Here is a 23,001-nt window from a genome sequence, read left to right on the forward strand (position 1 = left end):
AGAAGAAGATCAATCTAATGAGCAAATTTCTCTAAATTTGCCAATATTGTCAATATCATGTACTTAGTGAAACTGGAATTAAATTTTTTTTTTTTTTTTTTTTTGCGGTACGCGGGCCTCTCACTGTTGTGGCCTCTCCCATTGCGGAGCACAGGCTCCGGACGTGCAGGCTCAGCGGCCATGGCACACGAGCCCAGCCACTCCGCGGCATGTGGGATCTTCCCGGACCGGGGCACGAACCCGTGTCCCCTGCATCGGCAGGCGGACTCTCAACCACTGCGCCACCAGGGAAGCCCTGGAATTAAATTTGATGGGTACTTGTCTCAGTCTTACATTCTAAGAGACAGTCTGTCAATGGCATACAATTTTTCTAAAATAGTGTCTCAGACATTATTTTTCAATTTTGCGTGTTTCCCTCAATCATTATTTTCTCAAATTAAATACTATCAATTGTTTACAAGTTTGCTCTTCCTAACTTTTAATATACCATGAAAGTGCCTTTAAAGATATTGGTGTCTTTTCATCTCTGAGAGTATTTTATGAAATACTCTTTTTAACTATTTTTTTAACTTAGAAATTGCTTTATAACCTTATTTTGGGATAAAGAAAAATTGTTCTTCCATATAGCTACATTACTTTTCTTAAAAAGTGTATCTCTATTTCAGTATGTATTCCTAAAGAATAGAAACTTAATAAAAAGCATAACTCCAATACTATTATCATCTATAAAAATCATCAATAAAACTTTTATTTAACAAGTATCAAGTTAGTATTCATTTATCCAACTATAATTTTTTACACTTCGTTCCTTAATACGAGGATTGAAATTAGGTGCATGCATTGTGATTGGTTCAAATGTTTCCTAAGTCTCTTTCATTTCCAGGTTGCTCTCAAGCTCTTTTACTTCCTCACACTTCTATTCTTGTAGGAGATGCCAAGACACTTCTTCCCTGCAGGCTTGTGACAGTACAGCTTTTATTATATCACTGTTGTGCTGCTTAACATGTTTTTTCCTCTCGTACTTTCCATTAAAATTATATCAAATAGATAAAAAACAGACTCAACTTTCTAGCTAGTATTTTTCATTAGGTGGCATTGTATGCTTCTACCATGGAATGAAGAATATTTGATGTATTTCAATTCACTGGAATTATTGTCCTTAATGACACTCAAATTGTGCAGAGGGAACCATTTGAAGTTGGCTCCTGAGACCTACAGACCTAACCCTGAAGAAAACAGATTTCCTAACTTGTATTATGATGAGTGTTTTGAGCTCAAAGTTTATATTTAATTTTTTATATTTACACTCCACCTTTCTTATGTAAATGATAGAAATGCATACAGACTTTTTTCAACTGTGCTTTACCACTTAGCAATGCGCCATGGAGATAATTCAATAAACACACTAGATTTAGCCCCTGTAGTAAATTACTCAGAAATGACTTATGGGAACAATATTCCCATGGTTCTTCCTTGTTACTAACAATTGAAGGCTTCTATGTATAAGGGTCAGTACGGCTGAATAAAAATTCCTGGTTCACATTATCTTTCCTTAAGTATCTTATGTAAGTTATTTGATTCTCTCTGGCAAAAACCATTGCTGAGGGTCTTCCCTGGTGGCGCAGTGGTTGAGAGTCCACCTGCCGATGCAGGGGACACGGGTTTGTGCCCCAGTCTGGGAAGATCCCACATGCCGCGGAGCGGCTGGGCCCGTGAGCCATGGCTGCTGAGGCTGCGCGTCCGGAGCCTGTGCTCCGCAACGGGAGAGGCCACAACAGTGAGAGGCCCACGTACCACAAAAAAAAAAAAAAAAAAAAAAAACCCCAAAAAACAAACAAACAAAAAAACATTGCTGAGATAGTCTGATTTTTTTTTTTTGCCCCCTTATAAGTTATTTGGTATTTTTACCTGCATGCTCAAAGGCTTTAAGTTTGTTTGTATTAGAATATGTGTAATAACTTATGGTCAATTTTCCTAAGTATATGGTGAGTACTTTCTATATATGTAGCTTGTAGTCTTGCTTTAATTTCTGGGAAATTTTAAAATTTTATTCCATTATGGCTTTTTACTCTGTTCCTTTGTTTTGTTTGTTTGTTTGTCTTTGAGAACTCCTATTATACATATGGTGGAGTTCCTTGCTTGTATTCTATACACATCATCCTCTCAAATTCTAATCATCTCTTTCTCTACTTATATTTGAATTTAAGACATTATCATTTGTCTTTAGTTGCATTTTTATTTCTCTTAATTTACTCTTTATTTCTGAAATTCATTTTACATTTATTTATAATTCTTTCATTGGTCCTATTACCTTTCTTTATGAATTTATCTTTTCCCCAATTAAATCAATTTGAGGTTTTCTCTTTCTGAGTTATTTCATACATCTTCCTTTTTTTTAGCTTGCCATTAAATATGAGATTACATGTTTTGTTTTGTGTGCATGTCTTTCTGTTTCACTTTCATTTTGAAGCTTCATCATCCTTTCCTTAAAATAACTTCATATGAAATTTAGCCAAAGTCTTTCTGTTGCTAATTTTTAAGTGAAATGAGCCTTTCTTTACTTTTCAGTAAGTGGGGTAAGGACGACCACTCCCTCTTTTGTTACTTTTCCAAAGGGATAATAAATATAGCCTCTTGTTTTCTGAGATATGCATTCTCTCTCAATGGCCCATTTAATTTCACTATTCCATTTATTTTGCCCCTGTTTTTTCTCCCTGGCTCAGTTTGGGGCAATTCCCAGAAGTTTCATTGTCTAGCTCTGCCTTAGAATTTCAAGAGTTCATAGGACCTAGACTTTTCCAGGTTGTTCAGATCTTGAAGTGAACCCAATGATTTTACCCATAAATTGAGGTCTAAAAACATGGCGTGGTTTCAGCTTCTGTTCTTAGATTTACCTGAAATAATATTGTTATTTTGGGATTTTACTGTTCTTGTGCCATCAGATACCACACTGCCTTTTTAAACTGCTTTTCCCACACAAATGCTGATAGCACAAGGATCTGGTAGTTTTCATTGATTTATCCCCATCCACTTGTATTTTGGGGTTTGTGAAGGGTAACTGTCAGTTTTGGTATAGATGGTCATTTGTTTGTGAGTATTTTGGTTTTTCTTCCTTATTTGACCTCTTTTTTTATTTGTTTTCTCTTTACATATATTACTTATCTCCTTTAATCTCCACATACCTCAAGGAGGATTTAAACTTTTAAATTGTATTTTAATAATTTATAATGTCTTAATGTCTATAATTTATAATGTCTATATTTCTATAATGTCTATATTTATTCTATATTTATTCTATATAAATTCTATATTTATATAATGTCTATAATTTATAATGTCTATATTTCTTAATGTCTATAATTTATAATGTCTAATAATTTATAATGTCTTAATGTCTATAATTTAAATTGTATTTTAATATTTAATAATGTCTTCTTTTAAAATTAACTGCTGAATGACCAGCACATATGAAAAGTCTTTCCATATCAGAAGTACTCTCTCTCTCTCTGTCTCTGTCTGTCTGTCTGTCTGTCTGTCTGTATCTCTCTCTCTCTCTCTATATATATATATATATAAAGTGAAAATAAAATAGTGAATAGCCTAGAATACCAGATACCACAGAAAAGTCTAGTACACTAGAGCTTAAGAAATAACTGCTTGCTTTGAAAATAAGTAGCCTACTGAATACTTTTTTCTCTCTTGCAATATGAATGCAGTGAGGGTTCAAAGCTGACTGCAGTGGTCTGTGTAGGTAGAATGTGTTGAAGAACATTATTAAGTTCATAAAACCATAGGAAAAATTGTAGCTTGTATTTTTAGTGCCAATTATATTCAATAAGTACCTATCTAAAAATTAAGTAATCAGAGAAATATGGATGTAAATGTAATATATATTTTATTTTTTAAAACACTGTACAAAACTGCAAATTTGAAACAAAACTGAGCTGTGTATGGCAAAATCTGGATAAGACTTAAATCTATTTTCAATTCTTCTTTGAACAGGGTATTTCAATGAAAATATTTGAGAACCCAATACCTTAAATTGTAATCTGTATGTATGTGGACAGATTTGACCCTTTGCTGACTGTACGGTTAACCTGAAAATGAACTGCTTGTTTTATGTGGACTCTATGTGCCTACTTATGTAGTAACTGTAATATTTTTTTGGTTATTATATGATTAGTTATGCAATGTAAAAATCTACATTTACTCTAGAGCCACTAATTTCCATATATGTTTAGATTCACCATATATCTTTGGTCAAATCTTCCAGTCACATACTTTTAACATACTTTTTAAAAAAGAGCACATTTGAATGCTTGTGGGTATGCGTGCACAATGTCAAAATAGTAATGCTTATTGGCAACTTATTTTCTTAAAGGCGTCAGCAAATAACCTGCTTGAATAAATCAATGTTCAACTCTCAACTAATCAGTTTGGCAGACGTGAAAATTTGCTTGTCAACACATGGGACAATCCACAAGATTCTTTGCCTTAGGGTATTAACAGCATGTCTTCAAGATAACTAAGATTGAGAAATGATGACTTTTTATTTTTCTCTTGTGTCTTGAAGTTACTTTTTCTGAACTACAACTAGAATTCTGTTAAAATATTTGGACAAACAATAAAAATTGTAAGATTTTTATGTGCATATGGATGTGGCAAATTATGTCCTTAAACCAACTAGTTAGAATATCCTAAAAAGTTAACCATAGTCACTAATAGTAAAATTCCACTAAGTATGTATAATAGTCCCTTATATTTTAGAAATTTTATATATTAACCAAACATAATTTTTGATAATATCTAATTGAATAATGTTAAAAATATAAAAATACATAACCAAATTTTAGTAACAGGTGCAATAAAATATTAGGGATAGTGATAATACTCATTTTCCAACATTAATATGATCAACTAGCATGCATTACTTGACATTTGGGGAAGAGTGTTTTTGTTGTTTATATATATATATATATATATATATATATATATATATATATATATATGTATTTATTTATTTATTTATTTTTTGCTGTACATGGGCCCCTCACTGTTGTGGCCTCTCCCATTGTGGAGCACAGGCTCCGGACGTGCAAGCTCAGTGGCCATGGCTCACAGGCCTAGCCGCTCCGCGACATGTGGGATCTTCCCAGATCAGGGCACGAACCTGTGTCCCTTGCATCGGCAGGCGGACTCTCAACCACTGCGCCACCAGGGAAGCCCTTGTTGTTATATTTTAACATCAATGATGTATGGCACTGAAGAAAACCTTCAAATAACTTTTAAGATACACCCAATTTATCTAACATCCTCTATGAAACTGTTTCACAAAATGTAGCAAATATTTTCTAATCAAATAAACTATGCTGTCATCTACTATAATGTCCCCCAAATTCATGAATAAGTAATATTATAAGGAAACATAACTAGATTTAGAATTTAACTTGTAACTCCATGCAATATGCCATAGAAGACAAACACTCCCCCGATTAACTATCTAACTACATCTGTCCTCCATCATATAAAAGAGCTGAGTTGTTAATCTGCATCAGAACAACTAACATAGCACAAGGGAGAAAAAAAAATCAGAACTCTAAGCAGCAAAGATAAAACAGAAGTGAGTATGGCATATTAACAGACTTGTGCATTTTCATAATAAATAAATCTCCTGGGTTTTCCCTAGTAAAGCAATCATATGAGATATTAAACTAATAGATTACAATGACATAGATAAAATTCTATTAATATTATACATTTTTATTTATTTCTAAGTGAATATGTATATGTAGATATAAAATACTTTAGTAAGAAAATTCTTTGAGTGAGAGAGAAACACAGATATTATCTTCTGGAATAAATCCTTCAATTTCCATTAGAGGAAAAGACTCCTTAGAGTCACAAGAAAAATATAAACATTGAATTTAAGGACTAGAATTAATTTTACAGCAGAGGAGAAAAGAGAAGGCAGAATTTTTTCTGGAACAGCCACAGGAGATCCATCATTAACCTGTCAGCTGAGAAATGGGAAATCTGCTCTCATATCAGATGGGTGGGAGGAGAGAAGCCTTTCCGTATCCCCACTCTGCTGCACCAGCAATGAAGCAGGGATCTTGGAGCATCTGTTCAAAGTCTGATGTAATCCTTTGGTGAGTATTCCCTTAGAACAATATAATTTTCTAAAGTATCAACCCTAGAGTGTGCAATTCTTCAGAGAAGATTAAATTTTCTTCTCAGTTATCGAGTTTTGAAAATGCCACTGTTAATTACATGGAAATATTAGACACTTCATGAGTCAATTTGGTAGAACTATTTAAACTGATGCAGATGGCTTCATTTATCTAACAAATCTAATCTCTCTGGCTAGGGAATCAGAATCTCCAGTTTGCTTCTGAAATTTGGTATCCTAACTTAGGACATTGCTGGAAAAATATTCTCTCAAAACTTAATTTAGAAATGATTATTTCCAGAATAAAAAATGAATAATAAAAAAATTCTTTCATAGAAATAATAGATGTTACTAATTGCAAGTAAACCACACCAAACAATCAGAGTAAATATACAACCAATATATTAGGAGTACTTTTAATTTTTTAAAAAATGTATAATCCTGTGAAAAATATATTGTACTACATTAATGAAAAAGATGATATTAAATGTCTTGTGCTTTAAGTTTTGATGAATAATTCCCAAATCTTCTATTGTGAAATTATATATCCATGCAAAGACTTATATGTGAATCTTCATATCAGCCTTATTTATAATACCTCAAACTATAAACAATCTAAATTACCATCAAAAAAAGAATGGCTAAACAAATTGGTGTAGCCACACAATGGAAAATTCTCAGTGATGTAAAAGAGCAAATTCTTGATACAGGCAACAACATGGATAATCCTCAAAAATCATTATTTTCAGTGAAAGAATGCGGGAGCAAGTCTATACACTGCATAAATCAATTCATGAAATTCTAGGAAAAGGCTAGCTGATAGTAACAGAAAGCAGATCATTGGTGACCAGAGACCAGAGGTGCAGTGGGGCCCAAACGAAATTTTTGGTGTGACAAAAATATTCTTTATCTTGACTGTGATAATACAAGTGTGACTACATATTCATTTGTATGCTTAAAAGTGGTAGATTTCCATGTACGTAAGTTACATCTTTATAAAAGTAAGGCAAAAAAAGTATAATGATCTAGCCCTGGTGGTTTTAATAAAACCAATGGTTAAGGAAAATGTCTGAACTAAAATGACATTTTTGGCTTATAATTTTAACAATAATTTATAGGAATGTGGAAGAAATTCTCCATTACATGTGCAGTTAAATACACTGTGATCAATTTCCTAACCTATAAAACTCTATAGGAATGATGAAATGAGAAACACTCTCTCCTCCTAAAAAGGAAGCTCTGGGCACCAGATTTTGGAAGGTTTCCTAGGGGAGCCCAGACTACCCCTCATCCTCCCATGAGGAAAGGGCTAGAGCTTCCCAGTGGTGACCTCACTTTTTGCACGTGTTGTCACTAAATGCAGACGACTCACCAAACCCCAGAGTACAGGCTGCTGACACGGCATCCCAAGCAGAGCGTGTTCCTCTCTCCTTTGCACTGAAATTCACACAGGGAGTGATAAAGAGGACAGAGGGTGGATCGTGGCATTTTCATAAATAAAATATATCGAAACTACTCAATTTTATAGAGGCCAGATCCTGAGAAAGAACCATGTTCAAATCAATCTTCTATATCCTACAGGTAATTTTATGTTATTTAAAGTAATTCGGATATATTTTCTGCTTATTTATTTTGGATGTAATAGTTTAAGAAAACATAATAAAGTCTATTTTTTTCCAATGATATGGTTCCTTGATACTAATATACTAGTTATAGCAAGATATATTAATGAAATTGGTCCTCACATTTATGTTCTCTTTTTTACATCTAGTAATTAAATATTTCCTTGTAATTTTCCAGCAATCTCAGGCAAATTACTGTCTCTTGGGCAATGATATATCTAGGCTATAAAAATGAGTGAGTTAAACTACTATCTTTATCTTCACTGCCAACTTTGAGACTCTATGAGCTGATGTACCATGTGCATGTGCACCTACGACACGGAAGACTGGTTAAACCTCCGAATGGCTGAATGGAACTAACACGGCCTCACAGTCATCATTACATTTTTAAGGGTTGATCAAGTTTAATTATTTTGGCCCAAATTATTACGTTAAAGCCATAGAATTACCAGCAAAACATCGTTTTGCCTTACTCATTTTATGAATCTTCCTTAAGACAAATGAAAATCATAGTAAAAGTTTCCACATACTTTCTTTTGGATTATTATTGCTTTTATTAGTATTAAATAAAGTGTGGATAAAAAGTTTTAATCTAAAACGTATAGAATCAGAATCTTGAAAATATTAACTCAGCACAATGAGTTAATCTATATCTGCTCAGTTGATGGCTACTATCTTATTCTTTCCCATTTGTACTTCTGGATTGTACGGGTGACTACAAATTAAATAGTTAATTTAAATAGTTTTATTTAAGTAAATACTATAATGGTGGTGGTGCTGAGGAAGTAAACATCTCTCACACATTCTAGTAATATCCATGAAAACAGAAATAAGAGTTGTTCAGGATTCAAATGCTGGAGAAATTATTCTGACTTTTCAATTATTTTGGCTTAAAAATAATTTTTAAAGGTAGTTAAATGAAAAGAAGAAAATTAAGAAAGACTGGGGAAAACATTCAAAATGCTTTAGAAGTGCCAAATGATGGAAATAGAATATTTTTCAAAACATGAAAACATAAAAAAGGAAGAGAAAAAGAGAAAACAATAAGCCTACTATTGAGAAAGAGGAAGCAGGAAATAGAGGGCATTATAAGCTTAGAAATGTAAATATTAAAGCTTTTGGAGATATTCCAAATTCTCTTAATCATGGGCCACATTTTGTTTGCCTGTTTTTTTTAACCCAGTAGCAATGCTAGAATTGTAGATGTTAGCAATCATATTTCTATAGGTTAGGGGTGCCTCTTCTCGTGTAAACCACAGGGAAGAACACGGGCACACCAGTTTACAGTCTATCTCAAAACTCTGACCTCAAAAAGCAAAAAAATTAAACATTAGTATTTTCAAAGTTTAAGCAAACGCTCCATTTGAACAAAAAATATACAAAGCAATACATATCTTTGCAGATAACATTTAAAAATAAATACATTTATAAGGAGCCTAGGTGATTTGTGATAATTAGATATTAAGAAAAATTACATGAAAAGTGTTTCATTTATTGACATTAGGTATGCTTGCTCCTGAAACTAGCTTAAGTGCTGGTGACAGAGAATGTCTTGTGACTGCATCCCTGAAAGTGTACAAAACATTGTCTTGGCTGCAAAAAGTCAATGGTACAATTGTGTTCATAGCAAAATATTGTGAAATAAAATTCATATTTTATGGCAAGACAAGAAAAATTTAAACATAAAAAATGTTCTCTGCCCTTTGGTCTCTTCTCTCCCCTGTACTGTGCATTATATCTACATTAGGCATTGACAAGACCTCCCCCATCAGCAGAAATACCTGCTCAACCATAAAGAACAACATTTTCCCAGCACCAAAGAGACAACTGAAGATATAATATTCCTTCTTAGGTTTGTGGTGTGACCCACCACAATAATGCTTAGATCTGAATTGTGTGTACTCTGTGAATAATACATCATTTAATGTATAGCCCTCTGTCTCAGAAACCTAATATAACTGTGTTTTGACCTCTAATGGGCGGAACAGTTCTTGGAGCTTTCTGAGATGCTGTTCCTGGGTTATAATTCTCTATTTGGCACTAATAATATTTTCCATTTATTTCTTATATCGATTGATTAATTTTTCATCAACAATATATAATTTCATTTGTATCCTTGGCATTTCATTTTCCTTAGTCTTTTTGACTTCCTTAGACATTTTGAACCAATACACACAGGAGACAAAAGTGAGCTCAGGAATGTTGTTATTCATTAGACTGAGGAGCTGGTGACTTCTTTGTCTTTCTGTGGGCTCTATCGCATCAGTAACTACAGCCAGAAAACAGAGCTCTCTACTATTTTATTGTTCAAACAAATTTTCTGGTATTCATGACGATTCTACTCAGATAGGAATATTCAGATATTTATGACTGATAAAATTACTATTCAACTTTTGAATGACTTAGGAAGTTCAAAAACTAATAAGGAGAAAGAATACTAAGTCAAATAAACATCACAGCAACTAATGAAATTCAGAACCTGAATTAGTGCCGATAGCGCACTTGGGTTAAGTGCAGTATGTCTCTCTAGCACGCCCACTCTGGGCCCATTATCCTCTCAACTCTATCTCCAGATGCCCCAAGCTGTGCTACAACAAGTTGTCCAAGTTTCTCTTCAAAGAACATGGCTTGTATTGGGGTCAAGTTTCAACAATTTAAAACACATTTAACAGCATCTTTCTAAAAACATGCAAATAACAACAACAACCTTTTCATCAAAGGCTTTTCTAAGAGATTAAATATGATTATGATTTGACTTTTTAGGTAACCATTACCACTCGGTTTGCTATTAAAATTACTCATAAAATTAAAAATGTATTATGTCTTACCATGAGCAAAATAAAACTATTTAGGAAATTTTTCTTTCTCATATCCAATTTTATTAAAGCAATGATATATTCATCTGGGTCTACTACCTTGGTTACTAGGTATGTGGGCAAAGCAAAGATAGGGTCCAATGTGAAAAAGTAAAGTGAATATTGATATTTAAAATATATTTATACATATAACAAAAAACCCAGTTTACCCATTTCTCACCATACAGGGAGATAGACCACTAAATATATAATATATATATAGCACTAAATAATATAAAGTATACTAATAATATATAAATGTATACCAGTACACAGAATCACCCTAGGATTCTGCTGAGAAATTCTTATCTAATATAGGAAATTAGTAAAACAGAGATAATGTCAAAGGGTACAGATATTGCAGATAATCATAATGATGTATCATTTGCATAACTTGATCCCATGTCTAAATTCTACCATTTATAAAAAATATAGGAAATGAATGAGAAAGCAACAAACTCGGTTAAGGTTCTCAGCACAAAAATGTCAGTGGTCCTTTTCTTGGCTAAGACAAATCTTCAATGATTCAACTTGGTCAAAAAGAGGGACTAAGAAAGAAAACTGTCCCAATCTTGGTCTGGGGCAAAACTTTCAGTAGGGTGCAATTTACTTCCCCTTCTGAGAACCATCTAGCATCACTGATAAAATGCCAGAGCACTTGCTTTGTCAGGTTGTAATAAAATTAAGAAGGCTTACAGAGGAATTAGAATTACCTACCCAATTAACTATATCTGGTTTTATTAAACCAGATATTCAAAAGTGCAAAGACCTTAAACCAGCTTTATGACTAGCCTAATACTTTTTAACTAGAACATTCTGTTTTTGTGTCTGGTCCCTCATAAAATGCCCTACCAAGAAGAAATCACTAAATTTGCTTTCTTAGAAGCCTTTTCCTTTACTGGCAACTTTGAGATAAAACACTAATATGCTTGAACAAATTCAAAATAAATTGCAAGTAAAAGCAAACAAAACAAAGAGAAAGAAAAAAAAACAGGCGAAAAACCAAACAAACAAACCCACACAAAAACTCAGGCGAAAAACCAAACAAACAAACCCACACAAAAACTCAGAAATTACCAAAGTCTGTAATAACTGCCACGAGAGGACAGTAGAAACACAACAAGAGAACAAATCTAGTATTTGGAAAATGGCTAACAAAGTTGAAAATCATTTAATTTTATAAATAAAGTAGTACGAATGTGTTGCAGTTATCTAGTGTTGCATAACTAACCATTTTATTTTTGTGCATGGATTCTGTGGGTGAGGGATTTAGACAGAGCACAACAGGGATAATTGTATCTGCTTCCAGATTCTGGGGCTGCAGACAGGAGGACTTGGGCCGCAGTGACCGCTGCCGTCATCTGTTGGGCGCCTTATGTGCACCTCCAGGGCCTGGACCACGATGAGGCAAAGGCTGAGCTCCTCTGGGACTTCCCATTGGCACCTGCAAGGCAGACTCAGGATTGTCAGCATCCTCACCAGGCAGCTTAGAGCTCCAAGAGGGGGTGTTCTTGCAAATGAGGCGGGGGGAGCACTGAATCCCCTTCCGCTCAGAAATCTGGATACAGCCCCTCCTCTGCAGTTACAAGCAGGTCACTAAAACACCCAGACTCAAGGGGAAGAGAATTAGACCCTATGCTTCTCTCTCTAAAAGCATTGTCAAAGATTTTGCAGCCATCTTTAGAACAGCCACAGAACATGGAATTTTAAATATTCCCTTTCCATATGGAGTAAATCTCATTTGAATTTTGGTTGTAATATTTCGAGGTGGAGAGTAAAGCTCAAGATAAAAAGATAGGCCTTCCTCAGTAGTAGAAAAGATACATATCATTATAATTCTGGTTTATAAAATGTGAAATGTCTAGAAATTTCTCTGTCTTCTATTTTTTAATAGCTTAATACATTTTTTAAAATCCTACAGCATGGTGTGAAAAATTTTGATTCTGTGATTCCCTCATTTCAGTCCTCATGGGAAGCAAGTGTTGTCCCAATAACAAGTGACAAGTGACAATGGAGGGAAAATGACAGCACTAGTAACATTAAAAATGTATAATCCTTGGTTTATGGCTGAGACATTAGGTCCTTGAAAGTTTTCAAATAGCAGGTCTTAACTACAAAAATTATAAAATAAATCTATAAATTGGTCTAGTTGTGAATAAAGTTAGCCTAGATGAAATTAACAATTCAAAATAATATATAACTTTGATTCACAATACATAAAACATCACCACATCAGGCTCTGTCATTCCAGGGTGGACAAAGAATGTCACCTGCCATATCAGTAAACAAAGGATGTGTGGCCATCAAGCCATCAGCCACTGCAGCCGCCCCCGACTGTGCATCCTGAGGGGACTCAGGATGGAAAAAACAGAATATTGGCCCTAGATAGTTAAGGTGCATGTCAAAGGAATAATTTCATTGAGCCCAGACTCTTGTATCTTTCCATACATAGGCGATTGATAAATTCATTAACTTAAGAGGTCTGGTTTTACTTTAGTTAACAGTAATCTTTTGATGTTCCAACTACCTGGTTTTTGTTGCAAAAATTCCCATATAGCCTGGCTCCTCCCTTACCTCTTCAGAATGGTCCCTCAGAGATGTCTGAAAGGCTGACTCCCGGGCTTAAGTCCTCAGTTTGTCCACTGAATAAAACATAATTCTCAACTTTGGGGTTGTGCAATCATTTTTCAGTCAATACTAGCTTACGAAGAATTGAACCTAGACAGATCTATGGCTTTTTTTTTCATTCCAAGGTCAAAGCACAGTACAGTGAATGACAGACTATTTATATATAAGAGAGTTGAAGATGTTAATATGAAAATATTATTTCTCACTAACATCATGATACAGTTCACTCTTCAACTCAAATCTAACTATTTTAATTATTTGGTCACTTGGAATCCAAAATAGGTTGAAATAACCTTGTATTGGTTACCACTGAAACACAAGTTTCATTGCGTCCTCACAAAATAGGTATTTGTAATGAAATGTTCTTTCTCACATATGCTACTGTTCAGGGGAGGCTTTTAGTCTGGTTCTCCAACTTCTCAGAATTCAGATCAGAGAAACAGAAGAATGCAGAGAATAAATAAAAAATAAAATCGCACCTATCTATAACTTATGATACATTCCTTGTCCTTCACACACTCAAGTGATATTTAAGTAAAGTATGCATATTCCTCCATCTCTGTTCAGAAGCCAAGATGGGCTAGGCATTCTTTTCTGCAGAAAGGAGGCTGAGAAAGAAATGTTGTTGATTTACTGTGCAGTTTATTAGGGGCAGAGCTAAAATTACAATCAGAGTGGGGGCAGAGCTAAAATTAAAATCAGAGTGTCCAGACTCTTGATTTTGTGGGATTACAAACTGCTTTGTTGTTGGGGATATTACCAAGTTGAAAGAGGAGTTTACAGTCCCAGCCTGGCTGACAAGCAGTGAGCATGGTGTCACCTCTGTACTGTAGGATTTGAGGTTTGATGTGAGGCTCAGCCCGGAAGCCAAACAAGGGAAGGACACTGGGCCCAGGGTTCGCACCCACATTGCCCACCAGGCAAGCAGTACCACTTTGAGGGTTTTAGTTGATTTTATTGTTGATGAAAATCAATCTTGCCATGAAATCCAAAAGGATTTACTAAAGTAGCCATCACCAAATACAGAAGATAGAGTATAAAATAGAAACTGCTCATGGTATTAGCACATCAAAGAGAGAAAGTCTTGCCTTCAGAATGATCACACATTTTCAAATAAAACTACCAAACAGCACTTCACTTTAAAAATATGTTTTAAGACCACACCCCGTAATTTCAACAAAGCTTATTAATAAAAATGCCAAAATATCTTTCATTACAACGAAATTTATTGGCAACCTGGTCATTTGTGATTTCCAATTAAGGACACTGAATACCTATGCAAGAAATTTGCTTTCCTCCTGTTACCTCACTTACCTGCATATGTTCAGGCTTTGATTTTCCCTAACCTCTCCTAACCGTTTTTCTTGGCGATAACATGTTTGTTTCTCACTCTTTTCAAAGATAAGCGTTTAGAACCACTGCCTCCTCTGTTCTCCCTCACCAGTCTCTGCCATCAGTATCACTAAAAATAGCAGCACTCTATCCAAAGCGCCACGGTTCCCCTCAAGATTTCACAGAAGCAACTGCTGGTGAGGCCGGCAGCTCCATGGTTACTGAGAACAGGCCATATGCTGCTTGGAGGACTCAGACTTCAAAGAAATTTCTGAACTGCCAGTTAACTTCCTGAGGTATTTTGAAATATTGCAAACACACTGTATATTTTTACTTTCTAGATTACTCTGAGAATACCTTTTATCATCACAATTGAAAAGTTAGCTTCTATTCAAGAATTCCTGGATTTTTTTTTTTTTTTAATTTATAATGTGAGTTGACATATTCTGGGATCTGACCAGTATGGGAATGAAATATAAGGTAGGGTTTTGCTACTGGATATTACTGCATTTTGTTTTGTTTTGGTTTTTGTTTCCTTCCTCTTCTTATAGAGTTATTGGCTAGGTGAACTAAACTAAAATGAGTGTTTCTCTGCCAGAGTCAAAAACAAAATAACACAAATAAAAACATTAAACTTGTTAGAATATTCTTACTACACTAGACCACAAGAACTGTTTTCCATATCATTCTTTCCACCTACTAATTCAAAGATTTATACTTTCTTAAGGTTTTTTATTTTTTATTTTTTTAAGGAAGTGTTAGATCAGGATGTTTAATTTAATTAAAATTTCTGTGAGGGCTTGAGTCATGTCTAATATTATCTTCTATGAAGCCTGATATTTCACATGTAGTTGAGCATGCAACAGAGATGGAAGAAATATTCTTGCATAGTTATTTTGTCCTGACTTAGATAACTATTCAAATATCTCCTTTTATCATAAAGAAAAACTCAAGTTTAAGACATACATTGTGTAGCACCTTAACAGCATAACCAATACAGAAAAACAATCTGCATTATTTCCTAGAAAGTTGAGGCAAGCTAGTCACTGCAAACAAGGCTATTAAGCAAACACATTTGTCTACAAAGGCAGGTGCCTGACGCTGGGCCTGAGGAGCAGGCTGTGGGCTCAGGCTTTGCTGGTGGGCACAGAAGGGGCACCTAGTGATGCTTCAGGCATTTATTTATTTTTTCATTCAATAGAATGTGAAAAACAGGCTTGCAGTTTTGTGTTGATTTCCTTAATGCCTGCTGATATAAACTTTAAATAAACACAACTAAACTTTGTAGGCTTGAGCTACCAAGTATCACTCAATTGAATATGTGCTGTTTTTCATTTTCTATTTCTATGAGATTTACTTTTGAACAAACACAAGACAAAAAGAGAAGGTATCCTTAAATCTTGAGACTCCATGGCTCATAGCGTATTCACTGGGGCCCTAAAAGTCAACAAAGGTATCTCTCTTATTCTTTCAATCTCTCTCTCTCTCTTTCTCTGTATATGTGTTTATATTGTACTTTATATATAGGTAAGTATATAAATGCCATACATGTAGGTAAATAAATAATACATATATATTTCATTCATATATATATATATATATACACCTCTGTGTATAAATATATACACACATTTACATATTTGTACGTGTGTGTTTGGACAACTATATTTCAATGCCTATTAGACATTCACATAGACATGTTGAGTGTGTAGTTAAACACATGAATCTAGAACCTGCAGGAGAGACTGGGAGCTGGATGTACACAGATGGAATGAGATCATGAAGGGAAGAAAGAAGTCTGAAGACCAAGTCCTGGGCTTGGAGGTCTGGAAGAAGAAGAGGATCCAGTCACAAGAACTGAGGAGGAGACAATGAAGAATGAATGAGAGTGGACCTGCACTGTTGGTGGGAATGCAAATTGGTGCAACTACTGTGGAAAACAGTATGGTGTTTCTTCAAAACATTAAAAATAGAACTATCATATGATGCAGGAATTCCACTCCTGGGTATTTTTCCAAAGAAAACAAAAACACTAATTCAAAAATATACATGCACCCTAATGTTCATAGCAGCATTATTGAGCAACAGCCAAGATATGGGAAGCAACCTAAGTGCTCATCAATAGATGAATAGATAAAGATGTGGTATGTAGATATAGATATATAGTGTAATATTACTCAGCTATTAAAAAAATGAAATCTTGCCATTTGTAACAACATGGATGGACCTAGAGGGTATTATGCTAAGTGAAATGACAGAGATAGACAAATACCATATGATTTCACTTACATACGGAATCTAAAAATCAAAACAAATGAACAAACATAACAAACAGAAACAGAGTCATAGATACAGAAAACAAACAGGCAGTTGCCAGAGAGCAGGGAGGGGAGAGTGGAGAGAAATAGGTGAGGGAGATTAAGAGGCACAAACTTCCAGTTATAAAATAAATGAGTCACAGGTATGAAATGTACAGTGTGGGGAATATAGTCAATAATTATGTCATATCTTTGTGTGGTGACAGATGATAACTTATTGTTGTGATCATTTTGAAATGTATAGAAATATGGAATTTCTATGTTGTGTCCCAGGAACTAACAGTGTTTCAGGTCAATTATACTTCAAAAACAAACAAAACAAACACCTAGAAAAAGAGATCAGATTTGTGGTTACCAGAGGCATGGGGTTGGGGAAGGGGGAACTGTAGGAAGGTGGTCATAGGTACAGACTCCCAGTTGTAAGACAAATAAGTACTCAGGATGAAATGTTCAACATGATGACTGTAGATAATAACACTGCTGTATGATACATAGGAATGTGAAGAGCATTAATCCTAAGAGTTCTCACCACAAGGAAAAAATAATTTTTCTTTATCTCCTATTTTATATATATGATATGATGAATGCTCACTTAAATTATTGTGATCATTATTTCATGATGTATGTAAGTCAAATCATTATCCTGTACACCTTAAACTTATACAGTCCTGTATGTCAATTGTATCTCAATAAAACTGCAAGGAGGAAAAAAAAGGCAAGATTAGGAGATTTTAAAAAGAAGTGATACAATTAGCCAATAAATGCATGCAACAGTCAACGTTATTAATAAATTAAAATTTTAAATTTAAAAAAAGGATGGATGAGAGCAACTGATTGCAAATAACATTCTCGAAGAATTTTGCTATGAAGGTCAGCAAAGAAATTGGGTGGTAGCTAAATGGGAATAAGTATGGTTATAAACAAAAATATGGCTACGGTTGCCAGGATAGTTATAAAGACACAGATTCTCCTTCAGAGCCATCACACTTGCATTCTCTCTCATTCTGATTTTTCTTGGGTTGGTTCCTTCTCATAATCCAGTGCTCTACTTAATCATCATACCAAACTACTACTCCCATCATTAACCTCTTTGCCATTCCTCTGTTTTATTTTAATCCATAACAATTATCAATGCCTGAAAGTAGAAAATTTATTTATTCACTTATTTATTGTCTGTCTCTCCCACTGGAATGCAAACTCCAGGAGGAAATTTTTTTATCACATTTATTACTGTGAACCAGAACTGCAATGACACATAGTGTGACACATAATGTATTATTTGTAAATAATTACAAATATTTCTGTAATTAATACAGGAATATATGCCTGTGTCACTCTATAAATACACACAGACACATATATTCACTTCCACTGCAGAATCAGATGAGTATTACTTATTTGCTAGAAATATAAAATCACATAAAATATTCCTTTCTGTTCAGGTCACGTGGCAGAGAAGCAAAATAGCAGCATAGCAATAAAAGTTTTACCTAGGATTTATTTTTATCAAGTGTTTACTAAGGTAAATTTTTTCACACCCATGTCTGTGGTTTTATTTCAGCCATGTTGTCCTTAGCAGTTAAAGTCTTATCTACATTCTAAAAAGCATATTTTATAGCAGAATACATTATTATTGATGTTGTTGCTATTAAATGTTTTCATTTTCTTTTATGTTTTAAAGGAGCAATGAAAATACTCAAAGCAGAAACAAACATGATGGATCACCCAAAAAGTAATCAATATAGAAACAGGACTTTGTAATGGGTAATATCAGTAAATTAAACCTAATGGAAACTTAATAGAACCAAATTTTTTCTTGCTAGATTTTCAAATACTTATGCTGGTACCTAACATGCTCACAGGAAAGAAAGAAACTAGTATGAACAGGAAAAAATGTCCAAATACATGGGAATGAAAAATATACACCTATTTGCTTTAAAAAAATATGGAGAGACTACACTTGACTCTGGGTATGCAAAGCTGACTAGGATATTTCTCTGGCCCATGGAAGCTAACGGTTTAATGAGAGAAACAGAAAATTTCAATAAAATATGTTTATGGTTAAGGAAGGAGACCCTGCCTAATCTAAATCTTAAAGAATGTGTGAGGAAAAAAGAAAGTGAGAGAATAAATGCATGAAAAATGAAGTTTCTGTTGTAAGGCTTTGAGATATCTGGAGAACATATAACAAAAAAAAATTAAAGAATATATGAAAATACAGACATACTTTTTGAATAAATCTCTATAAATAGTTATTTTAACACAGAATACTAACACAGAGAAAATTGCTACCACTTTATAAAATGGGAAAATGATGTAGTTCAGATGCAAAATAAATCACTTCAAATATCCAAGTTGATAATAGTTTTTAGCTTATTTTTCTTTGGGGATCAAGTGAGTTGTTTAATATCACTGAAGCATTTCAAAAAATAAGTGAAATTCTCTTAGATTTGCAGATAAGTATTTGAAATTGCTTCAGGTAAGAGGATCTGAGTGAAATAGAGCAGAGAGATAAAATGAGGGAATGATATGGTGGATGGGATCCGGTGATACAGCTGAAGAAAGAACAGGGATCCAGTCAGGGAATTAAAGAAAATGAGCACACACATATAGAAACATCCTATGGAGGACACAGAAAAAAATGAAAAGATTTGACAGCAACCTACACAGAGGACTAAAAAGAATAAAAATACAGAATTACATGTTTTGGGAGAAAAAGACCAGTAATTGATTTTTTATGAAAATAGGGGAGACATCAGAAAGTGCAACAGAGTAATCCCAAAGGGTAAAATTCATGGGAAATAATTGGAGGACAGCTCATATGTGCTTGTAAATGTGACCATCCTGTTACAGGTAACTCCCTGTGTATGTTAAGTATCAAATTCAAAGTTCATACCTTTGCTTTATCTCTCATTGATCCTTTGCCCAGGATAGACATTTTAGCACCTGTTTCTTCCTGTAGCCTCTTCAAGGAGTTTCCTCTTGGTCCAAGCAATTTCCCCACAAAATTGAACTAGGAAACAAAATCAATAGAATGTCTGTTTTAAATAGAGAAAAGTAATAATTTACACCAAGCAAAACTGATGGGTTATGGGTTTTTCAATCTTTACCATGGAGAAAAGAGTTATGCTATTCACATACCCAAACACACAGACACAGACACACACACACAGACACACACACACACACACACACACACACACACACACACACAGAAAACCATCTCAGACCTCCGAGATCAGATCCACTTTTAAAAAGACACTTCTTTCCAAAGGAATGCCAAAGTCAGTAATATTTTGAACATATCATTTACTCATATAATCACATAGATAAATAAATTACTCAAGAATAAAATTAGGGAGAAGCACTAGGGTTTACAAAATTTTTAAAGGCTTTTTCTCTCCAATCAGATTATTGAAATAAAAAACAATTTTAACATGTCTATGCACATTCAAAATTGTAAAAGTAAATATTTTTAATTTTTTTTAAAGTAAAATTTAATATTTATGTTTGATAAGTATTGTCTATGCCTATAACATTCCATTCCAAATTTAATGATTGGAAATAAAGAGATTCAACTGTTCTTTGATCTTACCTTCTCTATGTTAAAGAGTTGTTCTAAGGATCAGCAAATAAAAGATGTGAACACATACAGAAAAGTTTAAAATGCTAGATAGAGCATATATACAAAACCATTTGCCTAAATGGAAAATTCTGGGAGTGGGGGGACCTATCTAATTTATTTAATAATCCTAAAATATGGTTAAAAACAAGGGAACTAAAAGCAGATATCAGAGTATGTTGCCAGCTACTAAAGGCACAGCACCACACCAAGTGACTCAGGCAATCACTCACTCATTAATTTTAAAAATACAAAAGTCTTAAATTGCACTAAAAACTATGTTGGGCACATGAAATGGAGAAAAATAAAATTAGGTAACTGTCTTCTAAATCAGAGTTATTCTATTTTTTAAACCTGTGATCTCAGAGTAAGAACTAAACCACATTTAATGGTAAAAGATTAAATGCTTTTCCCCTAAATCCAGGATAAAGTCAAGATACCTGTTCTTACCACAGCTATTTAGTGCTGTACTGGAGTGTGGATTGCCATATCTATAGGCAAGTAAGGTAAACAGAACAATATAAAGTTCAGAAAGACCATGCTTAGATGGTCAAACTGATTTTCAACAGAAGTGCCACATACATAATAAAGGCCATATATGACAAACCCACACCTAATAACATTATATTTAAAAGTGAAAAGCTGAAATCATTCCCTCTAAGATCAGGATGCCCACTCTCACCACTTTTATTCAACCTAGTTTTGGAAGTCCCAGCCACAGCAACCAGAGAAGAAAAGGAAATAGAAAGAATCCAAATTGGAAAGGAAAAAGTAAAACTGTCACTGTTTCCAGATGACATGATACTATACATAGAAAATCCTAAAGATGCCACCAGAAAACTACTAGAGCTCATCAATGAATTCTGTAAAGTTAAAGGATAACAAAATTAATATACAGAAATCTTTGCATTTCTATACACTAACAATGAAATATCAGAAAGAGAAATTAAGGGAACAATCCCATTTACCATTGCATTCTTCCTGGTTCAGTCTTGGGAGATTGTACACAACTCTGTTGTGGTTTAAGCCACTAATTTTGTGGTAATTCTTACAGCAACAGTAGAAAACTAATATACTAAGGAAAGAAGGAACTGTCAAATGTAGAGCATAACAGCCTCTCCATAATAAGAACAGTGAAATTGCTTTGTACACCATAGCAAAAAAATAAATACAGATGGATTATAGACTTAGGTCTGAAAGACAAATTTTAGAATTTCCTCATAAGAGAAATTATAAGGAAATAATGTCTAAGAGTTCTAAAACAAGATGTAAAAATATGCTAAGAGTAGAATAAAAGCCTGATTAAATTAAGAATATCTGTTTATTAAAATATACCATAAGAAAGGCGAAAAATATAAGCCACAAATTTGGAGACTATTTACATTATATGTTAACAATAAATTATTAGTTTACAATCCCAAGTATAAAACTGTAAGGAAAAGACAAACAAAAGATAATAGGTATAATCATGAAGAAGGAAGAGAATGGCCAAAGAAAAAGTGAGAATATTCAACCTTATTAACAGTTAAACAAAAATCAAATTAAGACCACAGTGAGATCCCATTTCACACACATTATGGTGGTAGAAATAAGGAGTCAGAAACCAAACACTGACCAGAATGTGGAGCCACAGAGACTCATATACACTGCTTGTAGGACTGTGAGTAAGTACAACCCTGCTGGCATCGTCCTGTAAATCTGTAAATGCATTTAACCCATGCCTCACATACCCATTCCCAGGTATATTCTCTAGAGAAATCTTAGCATGTGTACAAGAATGTTCAAAGTCTCAAGGCTTGTAGGAACAAAAATAACTGGGGAAAATCATCAATTCAGTGGTGGTGTGCCCTCACCTGGACACCACACTAACATGTGTCCACACCTCAGACACGTGCATAGGACTCCTTACGATGTGTTTCGTTTGGTGCTGGATTCTGCCAGTGACAGAAGGTTGCATGAGATTTAGAAGGTGAACATGAACTGCAGTCCATTACTCCTGGCAAATCACAGTGGTCAGACACGGCTGCTTACTGACCTCCACATGAGTCCTACTCTGTTGATAGGGTAGCCCCACAGACCACTCCACAGGCCCAGTCCCAGGTCCTTGCAGGCGTGGGGCTCAGATCTTCATGTCCCCTGGTGGCAGCCTTCCTAACGTCCCTTCCCCCATCTTCCAAGAGTCATGTCAGTCCTGAATTACACATTATAACTATTATGTAGAGAGTGGATTCTATTTTCCCATCAGAACCATGACTGACACAAATGAGTAAGTACATTGTCACATACCCATAGTGGAATATTTACAGCAGTGAACATAAATTACCCATAACTATATGAAATCTCATGAACAAATTCTAGAAATAAAACTTTGAGTGAAAAATTCAAGCTCTAGACATATGACACTGTTTTTATAAAACTCAACAAAGTTCAATAATTTTTAAATTATGAATATATG

At 34.2% G+C, this 23,001-nt stretch overlaps 1 protein-coding gene across 1 annotated transcript in view; it reads right to left on the reverse strand.

Moving 5' to 3' along the window:
• KHDRBS2 (KH RNA binding domain containing, signal transduction associated 2) overlaps positions 1-23,001 on the reverse strand; it is a gene marked incomplete at both ends in the record, with an annotated part of 704,484 nt that overhangs the window by 470,029 nt on the left and 211,454 nt on the right. The window contains one exon of the mRNA XM_082848563.1: positions 19,821-19,937. Within this exon, the coding sequence (XP_082704689.1) occupies positions 19,821-19,937 (117 nt within the window). The remainder of the gene's footprint in view (positions 1-19,820; positions 19,938-23,001) is intronic.

This window comes from Leucopleurus acutus (genome assembly GCF_964270905.1).
Source record: "Leucopleurus acutus genome assembly, chromosome: 10".
In the NCBI taxonomy this organism is placed as follows: Eukaryota; Metazoa; Chordata; class Mammalia; order Artiodactyla; family Delphinidae; genus Leucopleurus; species Leucopleurus acutus.